Genomic DNA, 24,959 nt, shown 5'->3' on the forward strand with positions numbered 1-24,959 from the left:
GGGCAGTGGAACGGTCTGTCTGTTAAATGTACCTCTGATTGGAACACATCTCACCCCTCCTAAATCCCACAGCACTCTTGAGGTCAAAACCTTTTTTCTGTACCTGCGTAGGAGGTTGGACGGTCCTCTGATTGCCGCCCAGTGAAACACATTTGTTTTACTGACGAGAGTACTATATAGAGGTTCTCCTGTTGCATGGTGGGAGGTAGCTGTTAATAACCGTGGTCCACTTGGGATAGTAATCCCTATGCTTTACACACACACACACACACACACACACACACACACACACACACACACACACACACACACACACACACACTGAACCCTACACACACACACACACACACACACACACACACACACACACACACACACACACTGAACCACACACACACACACACACACACTGAACCACACACACACACACACACACACACTGAACCACACACACACACACACACTGAACCCTACACACACACACACACACACACACACTGAACCCTACACACACACACACACACACACACTGAACCCTACACACACACACACACACACACACACACACACTGAACCCTACACACACACACACTGAACCCTACACACACACACACTGAACCCTACACACACACACACACACTGAACCCTACACACACACACACACACTGAACCCTACACACACACACACACACACTGAACCCTACACACACACACACACACTGAACCCTACACACACACACACACTGAGCCCTACACACACACACACACTCTGAACCCTACGTCCTACACACACACTCTGAACCCTACGCCCTACACACACACACTGAACCCTACGCCCTACACACACACACTGAACCCTACGCCCTACACACACACACTGAACCCTACGCCCTACACACACACACTGAACCCTACGCCTTACACACACACTGAATCCTACACACACACACACTGAACCCTAGAAACCCTACACACACACACTGAACCCTACACACACACACACACACACACTGAACCCTACGCCCTACACACACACACTGAACCCTACGCCTTACACACACACACTGAATCCTACACACACACACACTGAACCCTAGAAACCCTACACACACACACTGAACCCTACACACACACACACACTGAACCCTACACACACACACACACTGAACCCTACACCCTACACACACACACTGAACCCTACGCCCTACACACACACACACTGAACCCTACGCCTTACACACACACACTGAATCCTACACACACACACACTGAACCCTAGAAACCCTACACACACACACACTGATCCCTAGAAACCCTACACACACACACACTGAACCCTACACTCTAAGACTTAGATTCATTTTTATTTTTTTAAGCATGTATATCTGTGATTAGTGTGTGTGTGTTGTGTTCGTCTTGTAACTAGAAACCAGAGTTTTCCCTGGTCTCCACATGGTCAGAACTACCTCCTGGGTCTTTTCTGAGTCTGGGGTTGCAAATTCCCGGTAACTTTCCCCATTTCCCAGGTTTTCCAGAAATACTGGTTGGAAGATTCATGGATTTTCTGCTCATTCCCAGCTAATTCCAGGACTCTTCCATCTAGGAATTCTGGGAAATTTAGCTTTGTGTGTGTGTGTCATCTGTATTGTCTACACAGGTTCCTTTTGTGGTGGACGGCTTTATACATTTGATTGATTTGATTGATTGATTAACAAACTCTGTGCGTTTCCCGCCAGGCTCCATCGTGGTGGACGGTCAGGAGCTTCATGAGGAAGACCTGAGGTTGATGTACAGCTTCAACCAGACCTCTGGCTCAGCGACGCAGTACGAGGCCCATTCTGACTCACAGGTACACACACACACACACACACACACACACACACACACAGCTTCAACCAGACCTCTGGCTCAGCGACACAGTACAAGGCCCATTCTGACTCACAGGCACACACACACACACACACACACACACACACACACACACACACACACACACACACACACACACACACACACACACACACACACACACACACACACACACACAGCTTCAACCAGACCTCTGGCTCAGCGACGCAGTACGAGGCCCATTCTGACTCACAGGTGGGTACCACGCAGTGGAGGCTGGTGGGGGTGGGGGGAGACATTCGGGAGGATGTGCTCATTTGGGACAACTGGAATAAACGGAACAATATCAAACGCTTGCAAATGTGTTTTTTTTTTAAACAAATCGTCGATTTGAGCATTCAAACGGGACATGATAAAATAACGACTGTATTACATTATGTGGCATAAATGTTACTGGTGTATTTCTAGTACCTCTCAGTGCTAGAGGACAGTCATATTGCCGAATCATCTGAACCTACCTTCCTGTTGCTTCTGTGTCCCACTGTCTCTATGCACCGTGTTCCCATGTAGACGGGTGTTAATGTGCTTGTATTAAGTCATTTCATGCCTTTAGTAGCAGCCAGCAGCCACCAGTCAGCGTGTCTCAACTCCCCCAGAGGCACATGTCTCTAATCAGTGTTCCCCCAACCATATAGTACAGCTGCTGTCTGTCTGTCTGCTGTAGAGGGCTCTGAGATGCTGTCTGTCTGCTGTAGAGGGCTCTGAGATGCTGTCTGTCTGCTGTAGAGGGCTCTGAGATGCTGTCTGTCTGCTGTAGAGCGCTGGGATGCTGTCTGTCTGCTGTAGAGGGCTGAGATGCTGTCTGTCTGCTGTAGAGGGCTCTGAGATGCTGTCTGTCTGCTGTAGAGGGCTCTGAGATGCTGTCTGTCTGTCTGCTGTAGAGGGCTGGGATGCTGTCTGTCTGTCTGCTGTAGAGGGCTCTGAGATGCTGTCTGTCTGCTGTAGAGGGCTCTGAGATGCTGTCTGTCTGCTGTAGAGTGCTCTGAGATGCTGTCTGTCTGCTGTAAAGGGCTCTGAGATGCTGTCTGTCTGCTGTAGAGGGCTCTGAGATGCTGTCTGTCTGTCTACTGTAGAGGGTTCTGAGATGCTGTCTGTCTGTCTGCTGTAGAGGGCTGAGATGCTGTCTGTCTGCTGTAGAGGGCTTTGAGATGCTGTCTGTCTGCTGTAAAGGGCTCTGAGATGCTGTCTGTCTGCTGTAGAGGGTTCTGAGATGCTGTCTGTCTGTTTTAGAGGGCTCTGAGATGCTGTCTGTCTGTCTACTGTAGATGGTTCTGAGATGCTGTCTGTCTGCTGTAGAGGGCTCTGAGATGCTGTCTGTCTGCTGTAGAGGGCTCTGAGATGCTGTCTGTCTGCTGTAGAGGGCTGGGATGCTGTCTGTCTGCTGTAGAGGGCTCTGAGATGCTGTCTGTCTGCTGTAGAGGGCTGAGATGCTGTCTGTCTGTCTGCTGTAGAGGGCTCTGAGATGCTGTCTGTCTGCTGTAGAGGGCTCTGAGATGCTGTCTGTCTGTCTGCTGTAGAGGGCTGAGATGCTGTTTGTCTGTCTGCTGTAGAGGGCTCTGAGATGCTGTCTGTCTGTCTACTGTAGAGGGCTCTGAGATGCTGTCTGTCTGCTGTAGAGGGCTGAGATGCTGTCTGTCTGCTGTAGAGGGCTCTGAGATGCTGTCTGTCTGTCTACTGTAGAGGGCTCTGAGATGCTGTCTGTCTGTCTGCTGTAGAGGGCTGAGATGCTGTCTGTCTGTCTACTGTAGAGGGCTCTGAGATGCTGTCTGTCTGTCTACTGTAGAGGGCTCTGAGATGCTGTCTGTCTGCTGTAGAGGGCTCTGAGATGCTGTCTGTCTGTCTACTGTAGAGGGCTCTGAGATGCTGTCTGTCTGCTGTAGAGGGCTGAGATGCTGTCTGTCTGTCTGCTGTAGAGGGCTGAGATGCTGTCTGTCTGTCTACTGTAGAGGGCTCTGAGATGCTGTCTGTCTGCTGTAGAGGGCTCTGAGATGCTGTCTGTCTGTCTGCTGTAGAGGGCTCTGAGATGCTGTCTGTCTGTCTACTGTAGAGGGCTCTGAGATGCTGTCTGTCTGCTGTAGAGGGCTCTGAGATGCTGTCTGTCTGTCTACTGTAGAGGGCTCTGAGATGCTGTCTGTCTGTCTGCTGTAGAGGGCTGAGATGCTGTCTGTCTGTCTACTGTAGAGGGCTCTGAGATGCTGTCTGTCTGTCTACTGTAGAGGGCTCTGAGATGCTGTCTGTCTGCTGTAGAGGGCTGAGATGCTGTCTGTCTGTCTACTGTAGAGGGCTCTGAGATGCTGTCTGTCTGTCTACTGTAGAGGGCTCTGAGATGCTGTCTGTCTGCTGTAGAGGGCTCTGAGATGCTGTCTGTCTACTGTAGAGGGCTCTGAGATGCTGTCTGTCTGCTGTAGAGGGCTGAGATGCTGTCTGTCTGTCTACTGTAGAGGGCTCTGAGATGCTGTCTGTCTGCTGTAGAGGGCTGAGATGCTGTCTGTCTGTCTGCTGTAGAGGGCTGAGATGCTGTCTGTCTGTCTACTGTAGAGGGCTCTGAGATGCTGTCTGTCTGCTGTAGAGGGCTGAGATGCTGTCTGTCTGTCTACTGTAGAGGGCTGAGATGCTGTCTGTCTGTCTACTGTAGAGGGCTCTGAGATGCTGTCTGTCTGCTGTAGAGGGCTGAGATGCTGTCTGTCTGTCTACTGTAGAGGGCTCTGAGATGCTGTCTGTCTGTCTGCTGTAGAGGGCTGAGATGCTGTCTGTCTGTCTACTGTAGAGGGCTCTGAGATGCTGTCTGTCTGTCTACTGTAGAGGGCTCTGAGATGCTGTCTGTCTGCTGTAGAGGGCTATGAGATGCTGTCTGTCTGTCTGCTGTAGAGGGCTCTGAGATGCTGTCTGTCTGTCTGCTCCTGTAAAGACATTCTGATGCTGTTAATTTATATAGTAATTCATATTACAGTTATACTGTTACACACCACTCTGTTACACACCACTCTGTTATACACCACTCTGTTATACACCACTCTGTTATACTGTTATACACCACTCTGTTATACACCACTCTGTTATACACCACTCTGTTATACTGTTATACACCACTCTGTTATACACCACTCTGTTATACACCACTCTGTTATACACCACTCTGTTATACACCACTCTGTTATACACCACTCTGTTATACACCACTCTGTTATACTGTTACACACCACTCTGTTATACACCACTCTGTTATACTGTTACACACCACTCTGTTACACACCACTCTGTTATACTGTTACACACCACTCTGTTACACACCACTCTGTTACACACCACTCTGTTATACTGTTACACACCACTCTGTTACACACCACTCTGTTATACACCACTCTGTTATACACCACTCTGTTATACACCACTCTGTTATACTGTTACACACCACTCTGTTATACACCACTCTGTTATACTGTTACACACCACTCTGTTACACACCACTCTGTTATACTGTTACACACCACTCTGTTATACTGTTACACACCACTCTGTTATACTGTTACACACCACTCTGTTAAACTGTTACACACCACTCTGTTATACTGTTACACACCACTCTGTTATACTGTTACACACCACTCTGTTACACACCACTCTGTTACACACCACTCTGTTATACACCACTCTGTTAAACTGTTATACACCACTCTGTTATACTGTTACACACCACTCTGTTATACTGTTACACACCACTCTGTTATACTGTTACACACCACTCTGTTACACACCACTCTGTTACACACCACTCTGTTATACACCACTCTGTTAAACTGTTATACACCACTCTGTTACACACCACTCTGTTATACTGTTACACACCACTCTGTTATACTGTTATACACCACTCTGTTATACTGTTACACACCACTCTGTTATACTGTTACACACCACTCTGTTACACACCACTCTGTTACACACCACTCTGTTATACACCACTCTGTTAAACTGTTATACACCACTCTGTTACACACCACTCTGTTATACACCACTCTGTTATACACCACTCTGTTAAACTGTTATACACCACTCTGTTAAACTGTTACACACCACTCTGTTACACACCACTCTGTTACACACCACTCTGTTACACACCACTCTGTTACACACCACTCTGTTACACACCACTCTGTTACACACCACTCTGTTACACACCACTCTGTTATACTGTTATACACCACTCTGTTATACACCACTCTGTTACACACCACTCTGTTATACTGTTATACACCACTCTGTTATACACCACTCTGTTATACACCACTCTGTTACACACCACTCTGTTACACACCACTCTGTTATACACCACTCTGTTATACACCACTCTGTTATACTGTTATACACCACTCTGTTATACACCACTCTGTTATACACCACTCTGTTAAACTGTTATACACCACTCTGTTACACACCACTCTGTTATACACCACTCTGTTATACACCACTCTGTTAAACTGTTATACACCACTCTGTTAAACTGTTACACACCACTCTGTTACACACCACTCTGTTACACACCACTCTGTTACACACCACTCTGTTATACACCACTCTGTTATACACCACTCTGTTAAACTGTTATACACCACTCTGTTATACACCACTCTGTTATACACCACTCTGTTAAACTGTTATACACCACTCTTTTACACACCACTCTGTTATACACCACTCTGTTAAACTGTTATACACCACTCTGTTACACACCACTCTGTTATACACCACTCTGTTAAACTGTTATACACCACTCTGTTATACACCACTCTGTTATACACCACTCTGTTACACACCACTCTGTTATACACCACTCTGTTATACACCACTCTGTTACACACCACTCTGTTACACACCACTCTGTTACACACCACTCTGTTATACACCACTCTGTTATACACCACTCTGTTATACACCACTCTGTTACACACCACTCTGTTACACACCACTCTGTTACACACCACTCTGTTATACACCACTCTGTTACACACCACTCTGTTACACACCACTCTGTTACACACCACTCTGTTACACACCACTCTGTTACACACCACTCTGTTATACTGTTATACACCACTCTGTTACACACCACTCTGTTAAACTGTTACACACCACTCTGTTACACACCACTCTGTTACACACCACTCTGTTACACACCACTCTGTTAAACTGTTATACACCACTCTGTTATACTGTTATACACCACTCTGTTATACACCACTCTGTTATACACCACTCTGTTATACACCACTCTGTTATACTGTTATACACCACTCTGTTATACACCACTCTGTTATACTGTTATACACCACTCTGTTACACACCACTCTGTTACACACCACTCAGTTACACACCACTCTGTTATACTGTTATACACCACTCTGTTAAACTGTTATACACCACTCTGTTACACACCACTCTGTTATACTGTTATACACCACTCTGTTATACTGTTATACACCACTCTGTTATACTGTTACACACCACTCTGTTACACACCACTCTGTTATACTGTTATACACCACTCTGTTATACTGTTACACACCACTCTATTATACACCACTCTGTTATACTCTTATACACCACTCTGTTACACACCACTCTGTTACACACCACTCTGTTATACTGTTATACACCACTCTGTTATACACCACTCTGTTATACTGTTACACACCACTCTGTTATACTGTTATACACCACTCTGTTATACACCACTCTGTTAAACTGAGTTGTGCAAGTTCTCATTTTCATCATAGGTACACTTCAACTATGACAGACAAAATGAGAGAGAAAAATCCAGAAAATTATTAGGAAATGGTAGACATACAAAACCACTGATAATCTCCCTCGATCTGGGGCTCCACTCAAGATGTCACCCCGTGGGGTCAAAATGATCACAAGAATGGTGAGCAAAAATCCCAGAACCACACGGGGGGACTTAGTGAATGACCTGCAGAGAGCTGGGACCAAAGTAACAAAGCCTACCTTCAGTAACTCACTACGCCGCCAGGGACTCAAATCCTGCAGTGCCAGACGTGTCCCCCTGCTTAAGCCAGTACATGTCCAGGCCCATCTGAAGTTTGCTAGAGAGCATTTGGATGATCCAGAAGAAGATTGGGAGAATGTCATATGGTCAGATGAAACCAAAATATAACTTTTTGTTAAAAACTCAACTTGTCGTGTTTGGAGGACAAAGAATGCTGAGTTGCCCAAAGAACACCATACCTACTGTGAAGCATGGGGGTGGAAACATCATGCTTTGGGGCTGTTTTTCTGCAAAGGGACCAGGACGACTGATCCGTGTAAAGGAAAGAATGAATGGGGCCATGTATCGTGAAATTTTGAGTGAAAACCTCCTTCCATCAGCAAGGGCATTGAAGATGAAACGTGGCAGGGTCTTTCAGCATGACAATGATCCCAAACACACCGCCCGGGCAATGAAGGAGTGGCTTCGTAAGAAGCATTTCAAGGTCCTGGAGTGGCCTCGCCAGTCTCCAGATCTCAACCACCATAGAAAATCTTTGGAGGGAGTTGAAAGTCCGTGTTGCCCAGCAACAGACCCAAAACATCACTGTTCTAGAGGAGATCTGCATGGAGGAATGGGCCAAAATACCAGCAACAGTGTGTGAAAACCTTGTGAAGACTTACAGAAAACGTTTGACCTCTGTCATTGCCAACAAAGGGTATGTAACAAAGTATTGAGAAACTTTTGTTATTGATCAAATACTTATTTTCCACCATTATTTGCAAATAAATTCATTAAAAATCCTACAATGTGATTTTCTGGATTTTTTTCTTCTCATTTTGTCTGTCATAGTTGAAGTGTACCTATGATGAAAATTACAGGCCTCTTCATCTTTTTAAGTGGGAGAACTTGCACAATTGGTGGCTGACTAAATACTTTTTTGCCCGTGTGTGTGTGTGTGTGTGTGTGTGTGTGTGTGTGTGTGTGTGTGTGTGTGTGTGTAGTAGTGTGTGTGTGTGTGTGTATAGTAGTGAATGTGTGTGTATAATAGTGAATGTGTGTGTATAATAGTGAATGTGTGTGTATAATAGTGAATGTGTGTGTGTATAATAGTAATGTGTGTGTGTATGATAGTAATGTGTGTGTGTATAATAGTAATGTGTGTGTGTATATATAGTAATATATGTGTGTGTATATATAGTAATATACAGTGCCTGTATCACAGTGCAGGTGCATTTATACGGAGACTTGATTACACACAGGTGGATTGTATTTATCATCATTAGTCATTTAGGTCAACATTGGATCATTCAGAGATCCTCACTGAACTTCTGGAGAGAGTTTGCTGCACTGAAAGTAAAGGGGCTGAATAATTTTGCACGCCCAATTTTTCAGTTTTTGATTTGTTAAAAAAGTTTGAAATATCCAATAAATGTCGTTCTACTTCATGATTGTGTCCCACTTGTTGTTTATTCTTCACAAAAAAATACAGTTTTATATCTTTATGTTTGAAGACTGAAATGTGGCAAAAGGTCGCAAAGTTCAAGGGGCCCGAATACTTTCGCAAGGCACTGTATGTGTGTGTATGTATAGTAATATATGTGTGTGTATATATATAGTAATATGTGTGTGTATGTAGTAATATATGTGTGTGTATGTATAGTAATATATGTGTGTGTGTATATAGTAATATGTGTGTGTATGTAATAATATATGTGTGTGTATGTATAGTAATATATGTGTGTGTATATATAGTATTATGTGTGTGTATGTAGTAATATATGTGTGTGTATATATAGTAATATATGTGTGTATATATAGTAATATATGTGTGTGTATATAGTAATATGTGTGTGTATGTAGTAATATATGTGTGTGTATATATAGTAATATGTGTGTGTATGTAGTAATATATGTGTGTGTTGGTATCATTCTTCAGGTGCTGGTGCTGTTGGACGTCACTCCAGACCAGTCCATGCTGGATGAGGGTGTGGCTCGTGAGGTCATCAACCGCATCCAGAAACTACGCAAAAAGGTCAAACACGCTGTGATACTTTTTAAACGTGTTCAACATGAGTACTTCCTGCCACATGGGGCCTTGGAACCTCCCAGGCTTCTCTCCCTCCCTGGCACCTCCCTGGTATTCCCAGGTGCCTCTGCCTCCCTGGTATTCCCAGGTGCCTCTGCCTCCCTGGTATTCCCAGGTGTCTCTGCCTCCCTGGTATTCCCAGGTGTCTCTGCCTCCCTGGTATTCCCAGGTGTCTCTGCCTCCCTGGTATTCCCAGGTGTCTCTGCCTCCCTGGTATTCCCAGGTGTCTCTGCCTCCCTGGTATTCCCAGGTGTCTCTGCCTCCCTGGTATTCCCAGGTGTCTCTCCCTCCCTGGTACCTCCCTGGTATTCCCAGGTGCCTCTGCCTCCCTGGTATTCCCAGGTGTCTTTGCCTCCCTGGTATTCCCAGGTGCCTCTGCCTCCCTGGTATTCCCAGGTGTCTCTGCCTCCCTGGTGTTCCCAGGTGTCTCTCCCTCCCTGGTACCTCCCTGGTATTCCCAGGTGTCTCTGCCTCCCTGGTATTCCCAGGTGTCTCTGCCTCCCTGGTATTCCCAGGTGTCTCTGCCTCCCTGGTATTCCCAGGTGTCTCTGCCTCCCTGGTATTCCCAGGTGTCTCTGCCTCCCTGGTATTCCCAGGTGTATCTGCCTCCCTGGTATTCCCAGGTGTCTCTCCCTCCCTGGTACCTCCCTGGTATTCCCAGGTGTCTCTGCCTCCCTGGTATTCCCAGGTGTCTCTGCCTCCCTGGTATTCCCAGGTGTCTCTGCCTCCCTGGTATTCCCAGGTGTCTCTGCCTCCCTGGTATTCCCAGGTGTCTCTGCCTCCCTGGTATTCCCAGGTGTCTCTGCCTCCCTGGTATTCCCAGGTGTCTCTCCCTCCCTGGTACCTCCCTGGTATTCCCAGGTGCCTCTGCCTCCCTGGTATTCCCAGGTGTCTGTGCCTCCCTGGTATTCCCAGGTGCCTCTGCCTCCCTGGTATTCCCAGGTGTCTCTGCCTCCTGGTGTTCCCAGGTGTCTCTCCCTCCCTGGTACCTCCCTGGTATTCCCAGGTGTCTCTGCCTCCTGGTATTCCCAGGTGTCTCTGCCTCCCTGGTATTCCCAGGTGTCTCTGCCTCCCTGGTATTCCCAGGTGTCTCTGCCTCCCTGGTATTCCCAGGTGTCTCTGCCTCGCTGGCACCTCCCTGGTATTCCCAGGTGCCTCTGCCTCCCTGGTATTCCCAGGTGTCTCTGCCTCCCTGGTATTCCCAGGTGTCTCTGCCTCCCTGGTATTCCCAGGTGTCTCTGCCTCCCTGGTATTCCCAGGTGCCTCTGCCTCCCTGGTATTCCCAGGTGTCTCTGCCTCTCTGACACCTCCCTGGTATTCCCAGGTGTCCCTGCCTCCCTGGTATTCCCAGGTGTCTCTGCCTCCCTGGTATTCCCAGGTGTCTCTGCCTCCCTGGTATTCCCAGGTGTCCCTGCCTCCCTGGTATTCCCAGGTGTCTCTGCCTCCCTGGTGTTCCCAGGTGTCTCTCCCTCCCTGGTACCTCCCTGGTATTCCCAGGTGTCTCTGCCTCCCTGGTATTCCCAGGTGTCTCTGCCTCCCTGGTATTCCCAGGTGTCTCTGCCTCCCTGGTATTCCCAGGTGTCTCTGCCTCCCTGGTATTCCCAGGTGTCTCTGCCTCCCTGGTATTCCCAGGTATCTCTGCCTCCCTGGTATTCCCAGGTGTCTCTGCCTCCCTGGTATTCCCAGGTGTCTCTGCCTCGCTGGCACCTCCCTGGTATTCCCAGGTGCCTCTGCCTCCCTGGTATTCCCAGATGTCTCTGCCTCGCTGGCACCTCCCTGGTATTCCCAGGTGCCTCTGCCTCCCTGGTATTCCCAGGTGCCTCTGCCTCCCTGGTATTCCCAGGTGTCTCTGCCTCCCTGGTATTCCCAGGTGTCTCTGCCTCCCTGGTATTCCCAGGTGTCTCTGCCTCCCTGGTATTCCCAGGTGTCTCTGCCTCCATGGTATTCCCAGGCTTCTCTCCCCTCTCTCTTTCTCCCTTTATCTCTATCTCCCTTTCCCCCTCTCTCTCTTTCTCTCTCCTCTCATGTTGAAATATTTCCACTCCTGAATTCTAGCAGCGTTGAGAACCAGCTTGTCCCGTGCCATAATATTCAGGCTTTAATGTAAGCTTCATCCCCGACTACAGAGGTCTGTTTCAGAAACACTGACTTTGAAGTGGGGTAGAGAGAGGGAAAGTAAAGCGGGATTATCTTAGACTTGTTTTCTTAATAAACAAACATTTTTCCATCGGTCCCTGGATTCGACTGGGCTGAACGTGTGTGTGTGTGTGTGTGTTGCCTTGGCTCTCAGCCAGGGTAAATTCTACTGTTATTTAAAACTGAAAACTTTAGGAATTTTCCACCCCAGGGAATTAATTGAGTAGCAGTAACTAGGGGTCTCAGTGGGTTAAGAGGACAGGGGGAGGGCCGAGGGAGGACCGGGAGGGAAGGAGAGGTCACAGTCTCAGGGTTCTGATTTGGCAACACACACACACACACACACACACTGTAACACAAATCATTTTTCTCCTTATCGACGTTGCTACTCTAGTTTCTGCGGTTCAGTGCATGAAAATACCCAAAAGGCTATAAAATCCTTCCTCTCTGATGTAAATTACTGAAGCTCTATGTGTATTTTCTACCCTTGAAGCCAGCCTGTAATTGGGCCTCTGTAGATTAAGGAGAGATCAATGTGTTCTCTACCATGTTTAAAGTCCCCTGCGTGGTTCTGGTATCGGTTCCCGACTGACACATTCGATTATACATCGATTTGTGGACGCCGTAGATCAAAACGGCTTTCGTTGAGCCGGTAGCCTTGGTTCTCATGGACTCATGAGTGTGTCTCGGACACCAATCTCGGAGCTTGGGATGACCTTCCTGCTGCAACTTGCTGTTGGCTGGCCTGCAACTTATCCAGAATGCTACAGCCCGCTTGGTTTTCAACTATCCCCATTGTTCTCCCATGGCACCCGTCCACAATAAGACCGTTGTGTTTACCGACAGAACAGCAAGAGGTACTGTCCCATTTGTGTCAAGTGTAGTACTGCACTGATGACTGATGATTGATTGAAAGAAATTGATAATAAGAAGATTGGGTCATTCCCAATAAATGAGAGAAAATTAGATCTCGGTCTTGTATTGACGCTTAGCCTGTTTGATGGTACGTCAGAGGTCGTAGCGGGATTTCTTATAAGTGTCCGGGTTAATGTCCCGGTCCTTAAAAGCGGCAGCTCTAGTCATTAGCTCAGTGAGGATGTTGCCTGTAATCCATGGCTTCTGGTTGGGATATGTATGTACGGTCACTGTGGTATCCACTGACTGATGACTGGTTGAAAGAAATTGACAATAAGAAGATTGTGGGAGCTGTACTGTTAGATTTCAGTGGAGCCTCTGATTATTATTGACCATAACCTGTTGTTTGAGAAAACGTGTGTTATGGCTTTTCAACCTCTGCCATATTGTTGATTCAGAGCTATCTATCTAATAGAACACAGAGGGGTTTCTTTAATGAAAAGCTTCTCTAATGTTAAACATGTAAAGTGTGGTGTACCGCAGGGCAGCTCTCTAGGCCCTCCACTCTTTTTATTTTTACCAATGACCTGCCACTGGCATTAAACAAAGCCTGTGTGTCCATGTATGCTGATGATTCAACCATATGCATGTCAGCAACCACAGCTAATGAAGTCCAGAACATCTCTAAAACTAAGAGCGTTCTATTTGGTACAAATCATTCCCTAAGTTCTAGACCTCAGCTGAATCTGGTAATGGATGGTGTGGCTGTTGAACAAGTTGAGGAGACTAAATTACTTGGCGTTACCTTAGACTGTAAACTGTCATGGTCAAAACATATTGATTCAATGGTTGTAAAGATGGAGAGATGTCTGTCTGTAATAAAGAAATGTTCTGCTTTTTTGACTCCACACTCCAAAAAGAAAGTTCTGCAGGCTCTAGTTTTGTCTCATCTTGATTTACTGTCCAGTTGTGTGGTCCAGTGCTGCAAGGAAAGACCTCGTTAAGCTACAGAGTGACACGTTTCGCTCTTCATTGTAACCAGAGGGTTAATATAAATACTATGCTGCCAGTCTCTCTTGGCTAATAGACTGACTACATCACTTCTTCTTTATATAAGAAACAATGTGTCAAAAAACCCAAATTGTTTACATTGTCAACTTACACACCAGCTCTGACACACACACACACACTTATCCCACCAGACATGCCACCAGGGGTCTTTACACAGTCCCCAAATACAGTATTATATATAGCCCTTTTTGCATGGAAGTATTTTCTCATATCGCTCAAATAAACAGTAAACCTGTTGTTGTTTTTTAACCGATAAAGCAACATCTCACAACGCCTCTCCCCTGTTGGACCTAGATAGTTTGTGTGTATATGTATTGATATGTGGACAACGTGTGCCTTTTTAAAAATGTATGTGGTTCTGTCCTTGAGCTGTTCTTGTCTATTGATGTTCTGTATTGTGTCATTCTGTAGAGTAGCTGCTGCTTTTGCAACTGCTAATGGGGGATCCTAATAAAATAACACAAAATACCCTCCCTACATTCAGGCTATGGTCAAACCCTATACCCCAACTCGAGCACTCTGTTCTGCCTCCTCTGGTCTCTTGGTCCTCCCACCACTATGGAAGAGCAGTTCCTGCTCAGCCCAATCCAAGCTCTTCTCTTGGTCCTCCCGCCCCTATGGAAGGGCAGTTCCTGCTCAGCCCAATCCAAGCTCTTCTCTTGGTCCTCCCACCCCTATGGAAGGGCAGTTCCTGCTCAGCCCAATCCAAGCTCTTCTCTTGGTCCTCCCACCCCTATGGAAGGGCAGTTCCTACTCAGCCCAATCCAAGCTCTTCTCTTGGTCCTCCCACCCCTATGGAAGGGCAGTTCCTGCTCAGCCCAATCCAAGCTCTTCTCTTGGTCCTCCCGCCCCTATGGAAGGGCAGTTCCTACTCAGCCCAATCCAAGCTCTTCTCTTGGTCCTCCCACCCCTATGGAAGGGCAGTTCCTGCTCAGCCCAATCCAAGCTCTTCTCTTGGTCCTCCCGCCCCTATGGAAGGGCAGTTCCTGCTCAGCCCAATCCAAGCTCTTCTCTTGGTCCTCCCACCCCTATGGAAGGGCAGTTCCTTCTCAGCCCAATCCAAGCTCTTCTCTTGGTCCTCCCACCACTATGGAAGGGCAGTTCCTGCTCAGCCCAATCCAAGCTCTTCTCTGTCCTTCCCCCAATGGTGGAACCAGCTTCCCCCTGATGCTAGGACAGCAGAGTCTCTGCCCATCTCCCCCCTGATGCTAGGACAGCAGAGTCCCTGCCCATCTCCCCCCTGATGCTAGGACAGCAGAGTCCCTGCCCATCTCCCCCCTGATGCTAGGACAGCAGTGTCTCTGCCCATCTTCCCCCTGATGCTAGGACAGCAGAGTCCCTGTCCATCTCCCCCCTGATGCTAGGACAGCAGAGTCCCTGTCCATCTCCCCCCTGATGCTAGGACATCAGAGTCTCTGCCAATCTTCCAAAAAAAACACCTGAAACCGTACCTCTTCAAAGAGTATCTTAAATAAATGTATCACCCATCAATAATATCTCATGTTTATGAAGGTCACTTAGTTCCGTCTGATGAGATTAGAGAGCAGTGTATTAATCTTTACCTGAACGACAAGGTGATTAAGTAATCCTATAGATTTCCTTACCCTTCTTGGTGAGATGAGATCACAGTATACCAGGGTTGAGCGCCATTTCAATTCAGAAAGTAAACCAAATTCAACATTTTCCCCCAATGTCAATGTCCTTCCTGAAGTGAAATGGAATTAGCTCCTACCCTGCAGTGTACTACAGCTGTGAGCCGGTAGGAGATTACCTGGACAGTGTGATCAGGGTCCTAGGCCCTATTTGATCTAATTCTGTGTGTGTGTTTACCTGTCTACAGGGTCACCTGGTGCCGTCTGACGAGATCACAGTGTACTACAGCTGTGAGCCGGCAGGAGATTACCTGGACAGTGTGATCAGGGTCCTAGGCCCTATTTGATCTAATTCTGTGTGTGTGTTTACCTGTCTACAGGGTCACCTGGTGCCGTCTGACGAGATCACAGTGTACTACAGCTGTGAGCCGGCAGGTGATTACCTGGACAGTGTGATCCAGGCCCACACAGACTTCATCCTTGCAACCACCAAGGCACCACTCAAGACCTACCCAGTTCCCAAGGACTCCAGCGTCATCGTGCAGGAGAAAACACAGGTCGGTTGGGTTGACATTAAACATCACATTATTAGACCGGACGAATCAATCCCTCCGTGTGGGTTGGGTTAAAGCAAACAAACAAAAATATATATTAATGTAATTAAAAACTCCTGTTCCTAAATATGAATGGTTTTCATGTTTCTCCCTCTGTGGTGGTGTCTGTGGTTGTGTCGGTGGCGTCTGTGGTGGCGTCTGTGGTGGCGTCTGTGGTGGCGTCTGTGGTGGCGTCTGTGGTGGCGTCTGTGGTGGCGTCTGTGGTGGCGTCTGTGGTGGTGTCTGTGGTGGCGTCTGTGGTGGCGTCTGTGGTGGCGTCTGTGGTGGCGTCTGTGGTGGCGTCTGTGGTGGCGTCTGTGGTGGCGTCTGTGGTGGCGTCTGTGGTGGCGTCTGTGGTGGCGTCTTTGGTTGTGTCTGTGGTGGCGTCTGTGGTGGCGTCTGTGGTGGCGTCTGTGGTGCGTCTGTGGTGGCGTCTGTGGTGGCGTCTGTGGTGGCGTCTTTGGTTGTGTCTGTGGTGGTGTCTGTGGTGGTGTCTGTGGTGGTGTCTGTGGTGGTGTCTGTGGTGGCGTCTGTGGTTGCGTCTGTGGTGGCGTCTGTGGTGGCGTCTGTGGTGGCGTCTGGTTGTGTCTGTGGTGGCGTCTGGTTGTGTCTGTGGTTGTGTCTGTGGTGGCGTCTGTGGTGGCGTCTGTGGTGGCGTCTGTGGTGGCGTCTGGTGGCGTCTGTGGTGGCGTCTGTGGTTGCGTCTGTGGTGGCGTCTGGTTGTGTCTGTGGTGGCGTCTGGTTGTGTCTGTGGTGGCGTCTGTGGTGGCGTCTGTGGTTGTGTCTGTGGTGGCGTCTGTGGTGGCGTCTGTGGTGGCGTCTGGTTGTGTCGTCTGTGGTGTCGTCTGGTTGTGGCGTCTGTGGTGGCGTCTGTGGTGGCGTCTGTGGTGGCGTCTGTGGTGGTACTATAGTTGAAGGGTTCGGACCTGGACCTGACCATAGTGAAGGGAGCAGCCGCCCCTCGAGCTCCTCTGATTGGACCAGCCTGTGCCTACGTCAACCTCCAACTCAACAACAAGGAACAAGGTATATTTAGACTTATTGACCGAGCTTTACATTACCTTTGGTCGTCGTCCCACTATTGGTGCACCCCAGGGCTCAATTGGATTGGACCTCAATTCTGGGTTTGTTTATCTAAATTGTCAGTATCTGTGTGTAATGGAACACAGTATAGCAAGGGGTCAATTACATTTCATTAAATTTGGGGTGTAACTTGAAATTCCAATTCAAGAATGGACGAATTCTCACCCTAAAAGCACCAACAGGGGTTAAAAAATAAAAAAGTATAATTTCAAAACCCCTTTTTTTATAATCCTTCTGAAATTGGTGGACTTTGTCAAACTAGTTACCACAACAACAACAACAAAACGTGGAGGATTGAAAAATAATCTGTTGTATACAAGTGGTGGTTTAAAAGGTGAACTCAATAGTAAATAGAAACGTGATGAAAGCACTGAATTTGTCAACAGAGGTACATTCAGAAAATATTCAAACCACTTGACATTTTCCACATTTTTGTTACAGCCTAATTCTAAAATCTAAATTAAATCCAAATTAAAACATCACAATCTACACACAATACACCATAATGACAAAGCAAAAACAGGTTTTTAGAATTTTTTGCAAATGTATTCAAATTTTAAAACAGAACTTATTTACATAAGTATTCAGACCCTTTGCTATGAGACATGGAATTGAGCTCAGGTGCATCCTGTTTCCATTGATCATCCTTGAGATGTTTCTACAACTTGATTGGAGTCCACCTGTGGTAAATTCAAATGACTGGACATGAAATGGAAAGGCACACACCTGTCTATATAAGGTCCCACAGTTGACAGGGCATGTCAGAGCAGAAACCAAGATATGAGCTCAAAGGAATTGTCCGTAGAGCTCCGAGACAGGTTTGTGTCGAGGCACAGATCTGGGGAAGGGTACCAAATATAACAGCCCTGTTCATGCTTTTACGGTTTAAATGCAATTTTTGTTCCGTCTCTGTCAGAGGGTGTGGTTCTCCTGGAGAACCCTAAAGGAGATATCTGTCTGGACATGGCCAAGCTGAGACAGGTCTGTTCCAGTCTCTTTGGTCTCAACAACACCAAGCTCTGTGTTTTCAACGGCAAGACTGGTAAGATGACACTTTGAATCCCAAATCAACCCCTATGTCAATAGAGCCCCACAGTGGAGGTGTCATAATTACCCATAAAACCTAGCGGTCAAACAGGGAAATGGTTCCAACTGTTTTTCCACCATTCATTTCTCCCAGGGGTGATTTACATTTACATTTAAGTCATTTAGCAGACGCTAGGGCTGTGTTTCATGTAGGTTTACCCTATTTTGATAACTGTGGACGACAAGGTGACTTTTATCAATATATTTGGCTCTATTTACTCTCCGATTCAAAAATGCTAATTGGCATCAAAGTAGACATCATACAAAACTACAAATCCCTGCAGTCTCCTGCACATTGTTTCTGACATCTTTGCTAGCAGGTATTGTCAATTTAAAATGCGTTCACAGAATTGTCCATTGAAAGAAATGTAGCCATTTCTTTTTAAATTAGTACATTTAACTAACATTAGATAGTTAATCCACAGATTCTTACCTTCGCCTCGATTCGTCAGTCTCATCATGGTATTTGTAGTTCTTTATGATAGCCACATTTAACAGCTAATTAGTGTTTCATTTTTGGCAGGTAAATATGGGCGAATATATCGATAAAAGTCACCTTGTCCTAGAGAGATTTATACGGTTGCCAAAACGTCACGCCAGGGAAGAAGCCGACATGAAACACAGCCCTTATTTTAAGTGTTTCGATTGGAACCATTTCCCTGTTTGACCGCTAGGTTTTATGGGTATTAGGACTCATTCTGTGATATCATTCTGTGAGTATCATTCTGTGATACTCATTACATACACTAGTAAGATGGGACACTCACGAGCCTCCTATACATACAGAGCCTTCGGAAAGTATTCACACCCCTTGACATTTTTCCACATTAGGCTGTTACGGCCTGAATTTAAAATTGATTAAATGTAGATTTTTTTGTTGTTGTCACTGACCTACCCACAATGCCCCATAATGTCAAAGTGGAAGTGGAATTAAACACTTTTTTTTGACTAATTAATAAGAAATTAAAAGCTGAAATGTCTTTAATCAATACGTATTCAACTCCTTGGTTATGGCAAACTTAAATAAGGAAGAAGAGATCTCACCATGAGGCCAATTGTGACTTTAAAATAGTTAGTTTTCTCCTTTCACAGCCATTAAACTGAGGATGGATCAACAACATTGTAGTTACTCTACAATACTAACCTAAATGACAGAGTGAAAAGAAGGAAACCTGTAGAGAATAGAAATATTCCAAAACAAATATTCCTGTTTGTAACGAGGCAAGAAAATGCTGCAAAAAAATATGGAAAAGAAATGAACATTTTTGTCCTGAATACAAAGTGTTTTGTTTGGGGCAAATCCAATACAACTTATTACTGAGCACCACTCTCCATATTTTCAAGCATAGAGGTGGCTGCATCATGTTATGGGTATGCTTGTAATCGTTAAGGAATGGGGAGTTTTTCAGGATAAAAATTCTAGAAAATCTGGTTTAGTCTGCTTTCCACCAGATACCGGGAGATTAATTCACCTTTCAGCAGGACAATAACCTAAAACACAAGGCCTAATTCTACACTGGAGTTGTTTACCAAGAAGACATTGAATGTTCCTGAGTGGCTAAGTTACAGTTTTGACGCAAATCTGCTTGAAAATCTATGGCAAGACCTGGAAATGGTTGTCAAGCTATGATCTACAACCAATTTGAAGAATTTTGTACAATCCAAGAGTGGAAAGCTCTTGAGACTTACCCAGAAAGATTCACAGCTTTAATCACTGCCAAAGGCTTTTATAACATGTATTGACTTGGCGATGATTACTTATCAAATCAAGATATATTAGTGTTTTATTTTTCGTTCTTTTTTTATTTTTATACAAATGTTAGAATTTTTCTTCCGCGTTGACAGCGTATTTTGTGTAGATCGGTGACAAAAATTTAATTAAATCCATTTTAATCCCGCTTTGTAACACAACAATAAAAGTGAAGGGTTTGTGAATACTCAGTTGCTCAGTGACCGTGGTCTGTCTGTCAGTAACTCCCACGAAACATCAGAGTTATTGTCATCATGATCATCAGTTTACCAACCCATTCACCTCCCGGCCTTAGAGTTTGGCGGTATTCCCTGGCTATGACTAGAGACTGGCGGGTGATTTTAGAATCACTCTCGTAATGATGTAGCCCAGCTTGAGACTTGTATAGTGCATATTTGCAATAAATTAGCTTTAAAACTGCTACATTACTCTCAGCCCCATGATAAAATGTGTAGGGTGATAGCTCGCTGGACTGGAGTAGCCTAGCCTACAGCCTACTTACTGACTCTAGCTTAGCCTACATTTTGTGTGGTTCTGTCTCTAGCTTAGCCTACATTTTGGGTGGTTCTGTCTCTAGCTCATCCTACATGTTGGGTGGTTCTGTCTCGAGCTTAGCCTGCATTTTGGGTGGTTCTGTCTCTAGCTTAGCCTACATTTTGGGTGGTTCTGTCTCTAGCTCATCCTACATTTTGGGTGGTTCTGTCTCTAGCTCATCCTACATGTTGGGTGGTTCTGTTTCTAGCTTAGCCTACATTTTGGGTGGTTCTGTCTCTAGCTCATCCTACATGTTGGGTGGTTCTGTCTCTAGCTCATCCTACATGTTGGGTGGTAAATAGCTGGAGTGGAGTTGCTTAGCCTACATATTGGGTAGCTTTGTCAGTAGCTTAGCCTTAATGTTGGCTTGTAGCTAGCTGGACTGAAACAGCTTAGCCTAAATGTTGGGTGGTAGCTAGCTGAAGTAGTGGTTCTGTCTCTAGTTTAGCCTACATGTTGGGTGGTTCTGGGGACTAACCACTAGCTTAGCCTACTTGTTGAGTGGTTCTGGGGACTAACCACTAGCTTAGCCTACTTGTTGAGTGGTTCTGGGGACTAACCACTAGCTTAGCCTACTTGAGTGGTTCTGGGGACTAACCACTAGCTTAGCCTACTTGAGTGGTTCTGGGGACTAACCACTAGCTTAGCCTACTTGTTGAGTGGTTCTGGGGACTAACCACTAGCTTAGCCTACTTGTTGGGTGGTTCTGGGGACTAACCACTAGCTTAGCCTACTTGTTGAGTGGTTCTGGGGACTAACCACTAGCTTTGCCTACTTGTTGAGTGGTTCTGGGGACTAACCACTAGCTTAGCCTACTTGTTGAGTGGTTCTGGGGACTAACCACTAGCTTCGCCTACTTGTTGAGTGGTTCTGGGGACTAACCACTAGCTTAGCCTACTTGTTGAGTGGTTCTGGGGACTAACCACTAGCTTCGCCGACTTGTTGAGTGGTTCTGGGGACTAACCACTAGCTTAGCCTACTTGTTGAGTGGTTCTGGGGACTAACCACTAGCTTAGCCTACTTGTTGAGTGGTTCTGGGGACTAACCACTAGCTTCGCCGACTTGTTGAGTGGTTCTGGGGACTAACCACTAGCTTAGCCTACTTGTTGAGTGGTTCTGGGGACTAACCACTAGCTTAGCCTACTTGTTGAGTGGTTCTGGGGACTAACCACTAGCTTAGCCGACTTGTTGGGTGGTTCTGGGGACTAACCACTAGCTTAGCCTACTTGTTGAGTGGTTGTCAGAGATGACAGGCGTCATCCTGGGACTGAGACTAGTTCTATTCATAATATGTGAGTCTCCTGGGACCCCTGAACCAATATAGTACTGTACCATTCCCTCCCTGGTTCCCCCTACAAGGCTGCTGTTTCTCTCTCACTCACACACACACACACACACACACACACACACACACACACACACACACACACACACACACAGTCTCACACACACAGGAATACAACAACAAAAAACATTGGAGGAGTCATGAAATGATTGATTTTATTGGACAGGTTAGTGATGAGCAGATGGCGTTTTAAGAGCGGTTCTCACACAACTCAACATTTTTATTTATTTTACTCGTGTGAATTATTATAAGAGATTAAGGTGTGGTATATTTTTCAGACCTGTCCAGTATGTTTCAAACCTGTCCTGTATGTTTCAGACCTGTCCAGTATGTTTCAGACCTGTCCTGTATGTTTCAGACCTGTCCAGTATGTTTCAGACCTGTCCTGTATGTTTCAGACCTGTCCAGTATGTTTCAGACCTGTCCAGTATGTTTCAGACCTGTCCTGTATGTTTCAGACCTGTCCTGTATGTTTCAGACCTGTCCTGTATGTTTCAGACCTGTCCTGTATGTTTCAGACCTGTCCTGTATGTTTCAGACCTGTCCTGTATGTTTCAAACCTGTCCAGTATGTTTCAGACCTGTCCTGTATGTTTCAGACCTGTCCAGTATGTTTCAGACCTGTCCTGTATGTTTCAGACCTGTCCAGTAACTGAGAGCTGTATGTTTCAGACCTGTCCTGTATATGTTTCAGACCTGTCCTGTATGTTTCAGACCTGTCCAGTATGTTTCAGACCTGTCCAGTAACTGAGAGCTGTATGTTTCAGACCTGTCCTGTATATGTTTCAGATCTGTCCAGTAACTGAGAGCTGTATGTTTCAGACCTGTCCAGTAACTGAGAGCTGTATGTTTCAGACCTGTCCTGTATGTTCTTGTTATTCCAGAGTTGACTGGTAAGTGTGATCTGCTGTCTCTGAATGGGAAAACCCTGTCGGTGACATCAGGCTCCAATCCCAGTGGTGACTCTCCCACCTCCGACTCTCTGGTGTGTCCCTACGTCAACCTCCAACTGGCCAACTGTCAGCCTGCTGGTACGTTTAACTGACCAGTTCCTCCTTCTCCTCGCTCCGCTACACATCTGCTTCCCATTTCACTCCACTTTTATTGAAAGGTTATTTTTCAGTTTGTTATACCAATGCATCTCCCAACTGGTTTACACCAAACCCCTGCCAGCGAGTGACTTGGGCCCAATGAAAACTAGAATTTCATACCATCAACTAGCCGGTTGCCAGCTCATTTCCTGACAGATTTTTTTTCCCCCCTCCTCGTCAGACCCGGGATTCGAACTGGGAACCCTCCAGTTACTGGTTTGGTTTGTGTCTCTAACCGCTAGGCTACGTGCTGCTACTGATTTGTACTGATGCTATGTATGTCCTGTGTCTCTGTAGAGTGTCAGAGGGGAGATGTGGGGACCCTGCTACTGGTCAATCCTGTTGGACACGACTACCTGACCCACAATGCTTTGCTGTCTGAGACGGCTAAGTTGTTCGGCCTCCGCAGCCGTAGGCTAAAGCTCTACCTGGACGATGCGCTCACCCAAGGTAAGACCGACACCACCGGACCGAAGTCCTATTTTGGTTCTGTCTCCGTGTTGTCTTCAATGCATCGAGGATGGCTACTGGCCAGGCCGAGCAGTGCTCAAAGAATGGGCTGGGAAACGCTCTCTTGACTTGGCCAGAGCAGCATCTTGGAAGCTCCACTTGAACGGTACTTGTGTCCTGCTTCAGCTGTGTTCTTTCTGCTACTTTCCACCTTTCCCCATCAATCCTGCTGTGTCTACGTTCAGGCTAGAGGACATTTACTGCTCTACTACATGCTTAGCTGTAGCCTGTACCTCCACCACCTCCACACGTTTAGCTGTAGCCTGCTAGCCTGCACCTCCTCCACACGCTTAGCTGTAGCCTGCTAGCCTGCACCTCCTCCACATGTTTAGCTGTAGCCTCCACCTCCTCCACACATTTAGATGTAGCCTGCTAGCCTGTACCTCCACCTCCTCCTCCACACGTTTAGCTGTAGCCTGCTAGCCTCCGCTCTGTAGTTTGCTGATCCTTGACTATTAAACTGGTTAAATGTTGACCTTGAACCAGCAGCAAAGAAGCAAGTCCTGGGCTGAGGAAACCTCCCTGTCCAATTACTGTGTCTGACAGACTGCCTGACTGCCCTGGCAGATGGCTGGTTTGACATAAAGCTCATAGGTCTTCCTACCTAATTAGGTGGGACTTGAGAAGCATCACTCCCGACTATAAATCTCCGTCATACTTGTTCTCATTCTTCTGCACACTACTCCTCTTACACGTTTATTGCTAGAAACGTCGTTCAAACTTTAAAACGTGTGGAATGATCTGGAATATTGTGCTTACATTTTACTTTTTGATTTAAAAAAAAAATATATATATATACTTTTTAAACTATAAAATGTTGCCTTTTTTTTCATTAATTTTAATGGGACTTTTTTTCTTCAATATTCTAGAACTCCCCATTGTGACATCAAGAATTCCAACACTGTTAAATAATGTAACTTCTGACAAATCATCAACTTTGACCACTTTCCCAACAAAAAAAACGTATAGCTTGTGAAATCTTGGTATCCTTCACTGCTATTCAAATCTGCAATCGGCAACAGGAATATCTTTATATGGTTCAAACGTTCGGAGATTTGATTGGTCAAAATGCCATTTGACCGTTTTCCCAACTAGTTAGACAAAGATGGAGGGTATGACATCTTGGTCTTCTTATCTGCAGTTCAAATCTGAAATGGAACATAAATATCTACTGCCAATATCGAGGAAAAAGCTGTTTCAGTAGCCATATCAACTCATTTAGTTAACTTCACACTGTTGAATTAACTACCATGGGAACTTTTAGATTATAACAATGGGGGAGCACATTTTAAGCATGAGACAAAATGGGTGTTTCTCAATATGCAGGCTACCTT

At 46.1% G+C, this 24,959-nt stretch overlaps 1 protein-coding gene across 2 annotated transcripts in view; it reads left to right on the forward strand.

The window, feature by feature from the left end:
• Window positions 1-24,959, forward strand: part of iars1 (isoleucyl-tRNA synthetase 1) — a 166,846-nt gene that overhangs the window by 139,313 nt on the left and 2,574 nt on the right. Inside the window, exons 27-33 of one of the 2 annotated variants that reach the window (XM_064967436.1) lie at window positions 1,737-1,849; window positions 9,831-9,926; window positions 16,015-16,191; window positions 17,139-17,253; window positions 18,227-18,352; window positions 22,909-23,055; window positions 23,413-23,565. In XM_064967436.1, the coding sequence (XP_064823508.1) occupies window positions 1,737-1,849; window positions 9,831-9,926; window positions 16,015-16,191; window positions 17,139-17,253; window positions 18,227-18,352; window positions 22,909-23,055; window positions 23,413-23,565 (927 nt within the window). Of the gene's footprint in view, window positions 1-1,736; window positions 2,104-9,830; window positions 9,927-15,882; window positions 15,987-16,014; window positions 16,192-17,138; window positions 17,254-18,226; window positions 18,353-22,908; window positions 23,056-23,412; window positions 23,566-24,959 lie in introns of those variants that run through there. The other variant, XM_064967435.1, reaches the window with a different exon arrangement.

The sequence above is a fragment of the Oncorhynchus masou genome, chromosome 6 (assembly GCF_036934945.1).
Source record: "Oncorhynchus masou masou isolate Uvic2021 chromosome 6, UVic_Omas_1.1, whole genome shotgun sequence".
Lineage (NCBI taxonomy): Eukaryota > Metazoa > Chordata > Actinopteri > Salmoniformes > Salmonidae > Oncorhynchus > Oncorhynchus masou.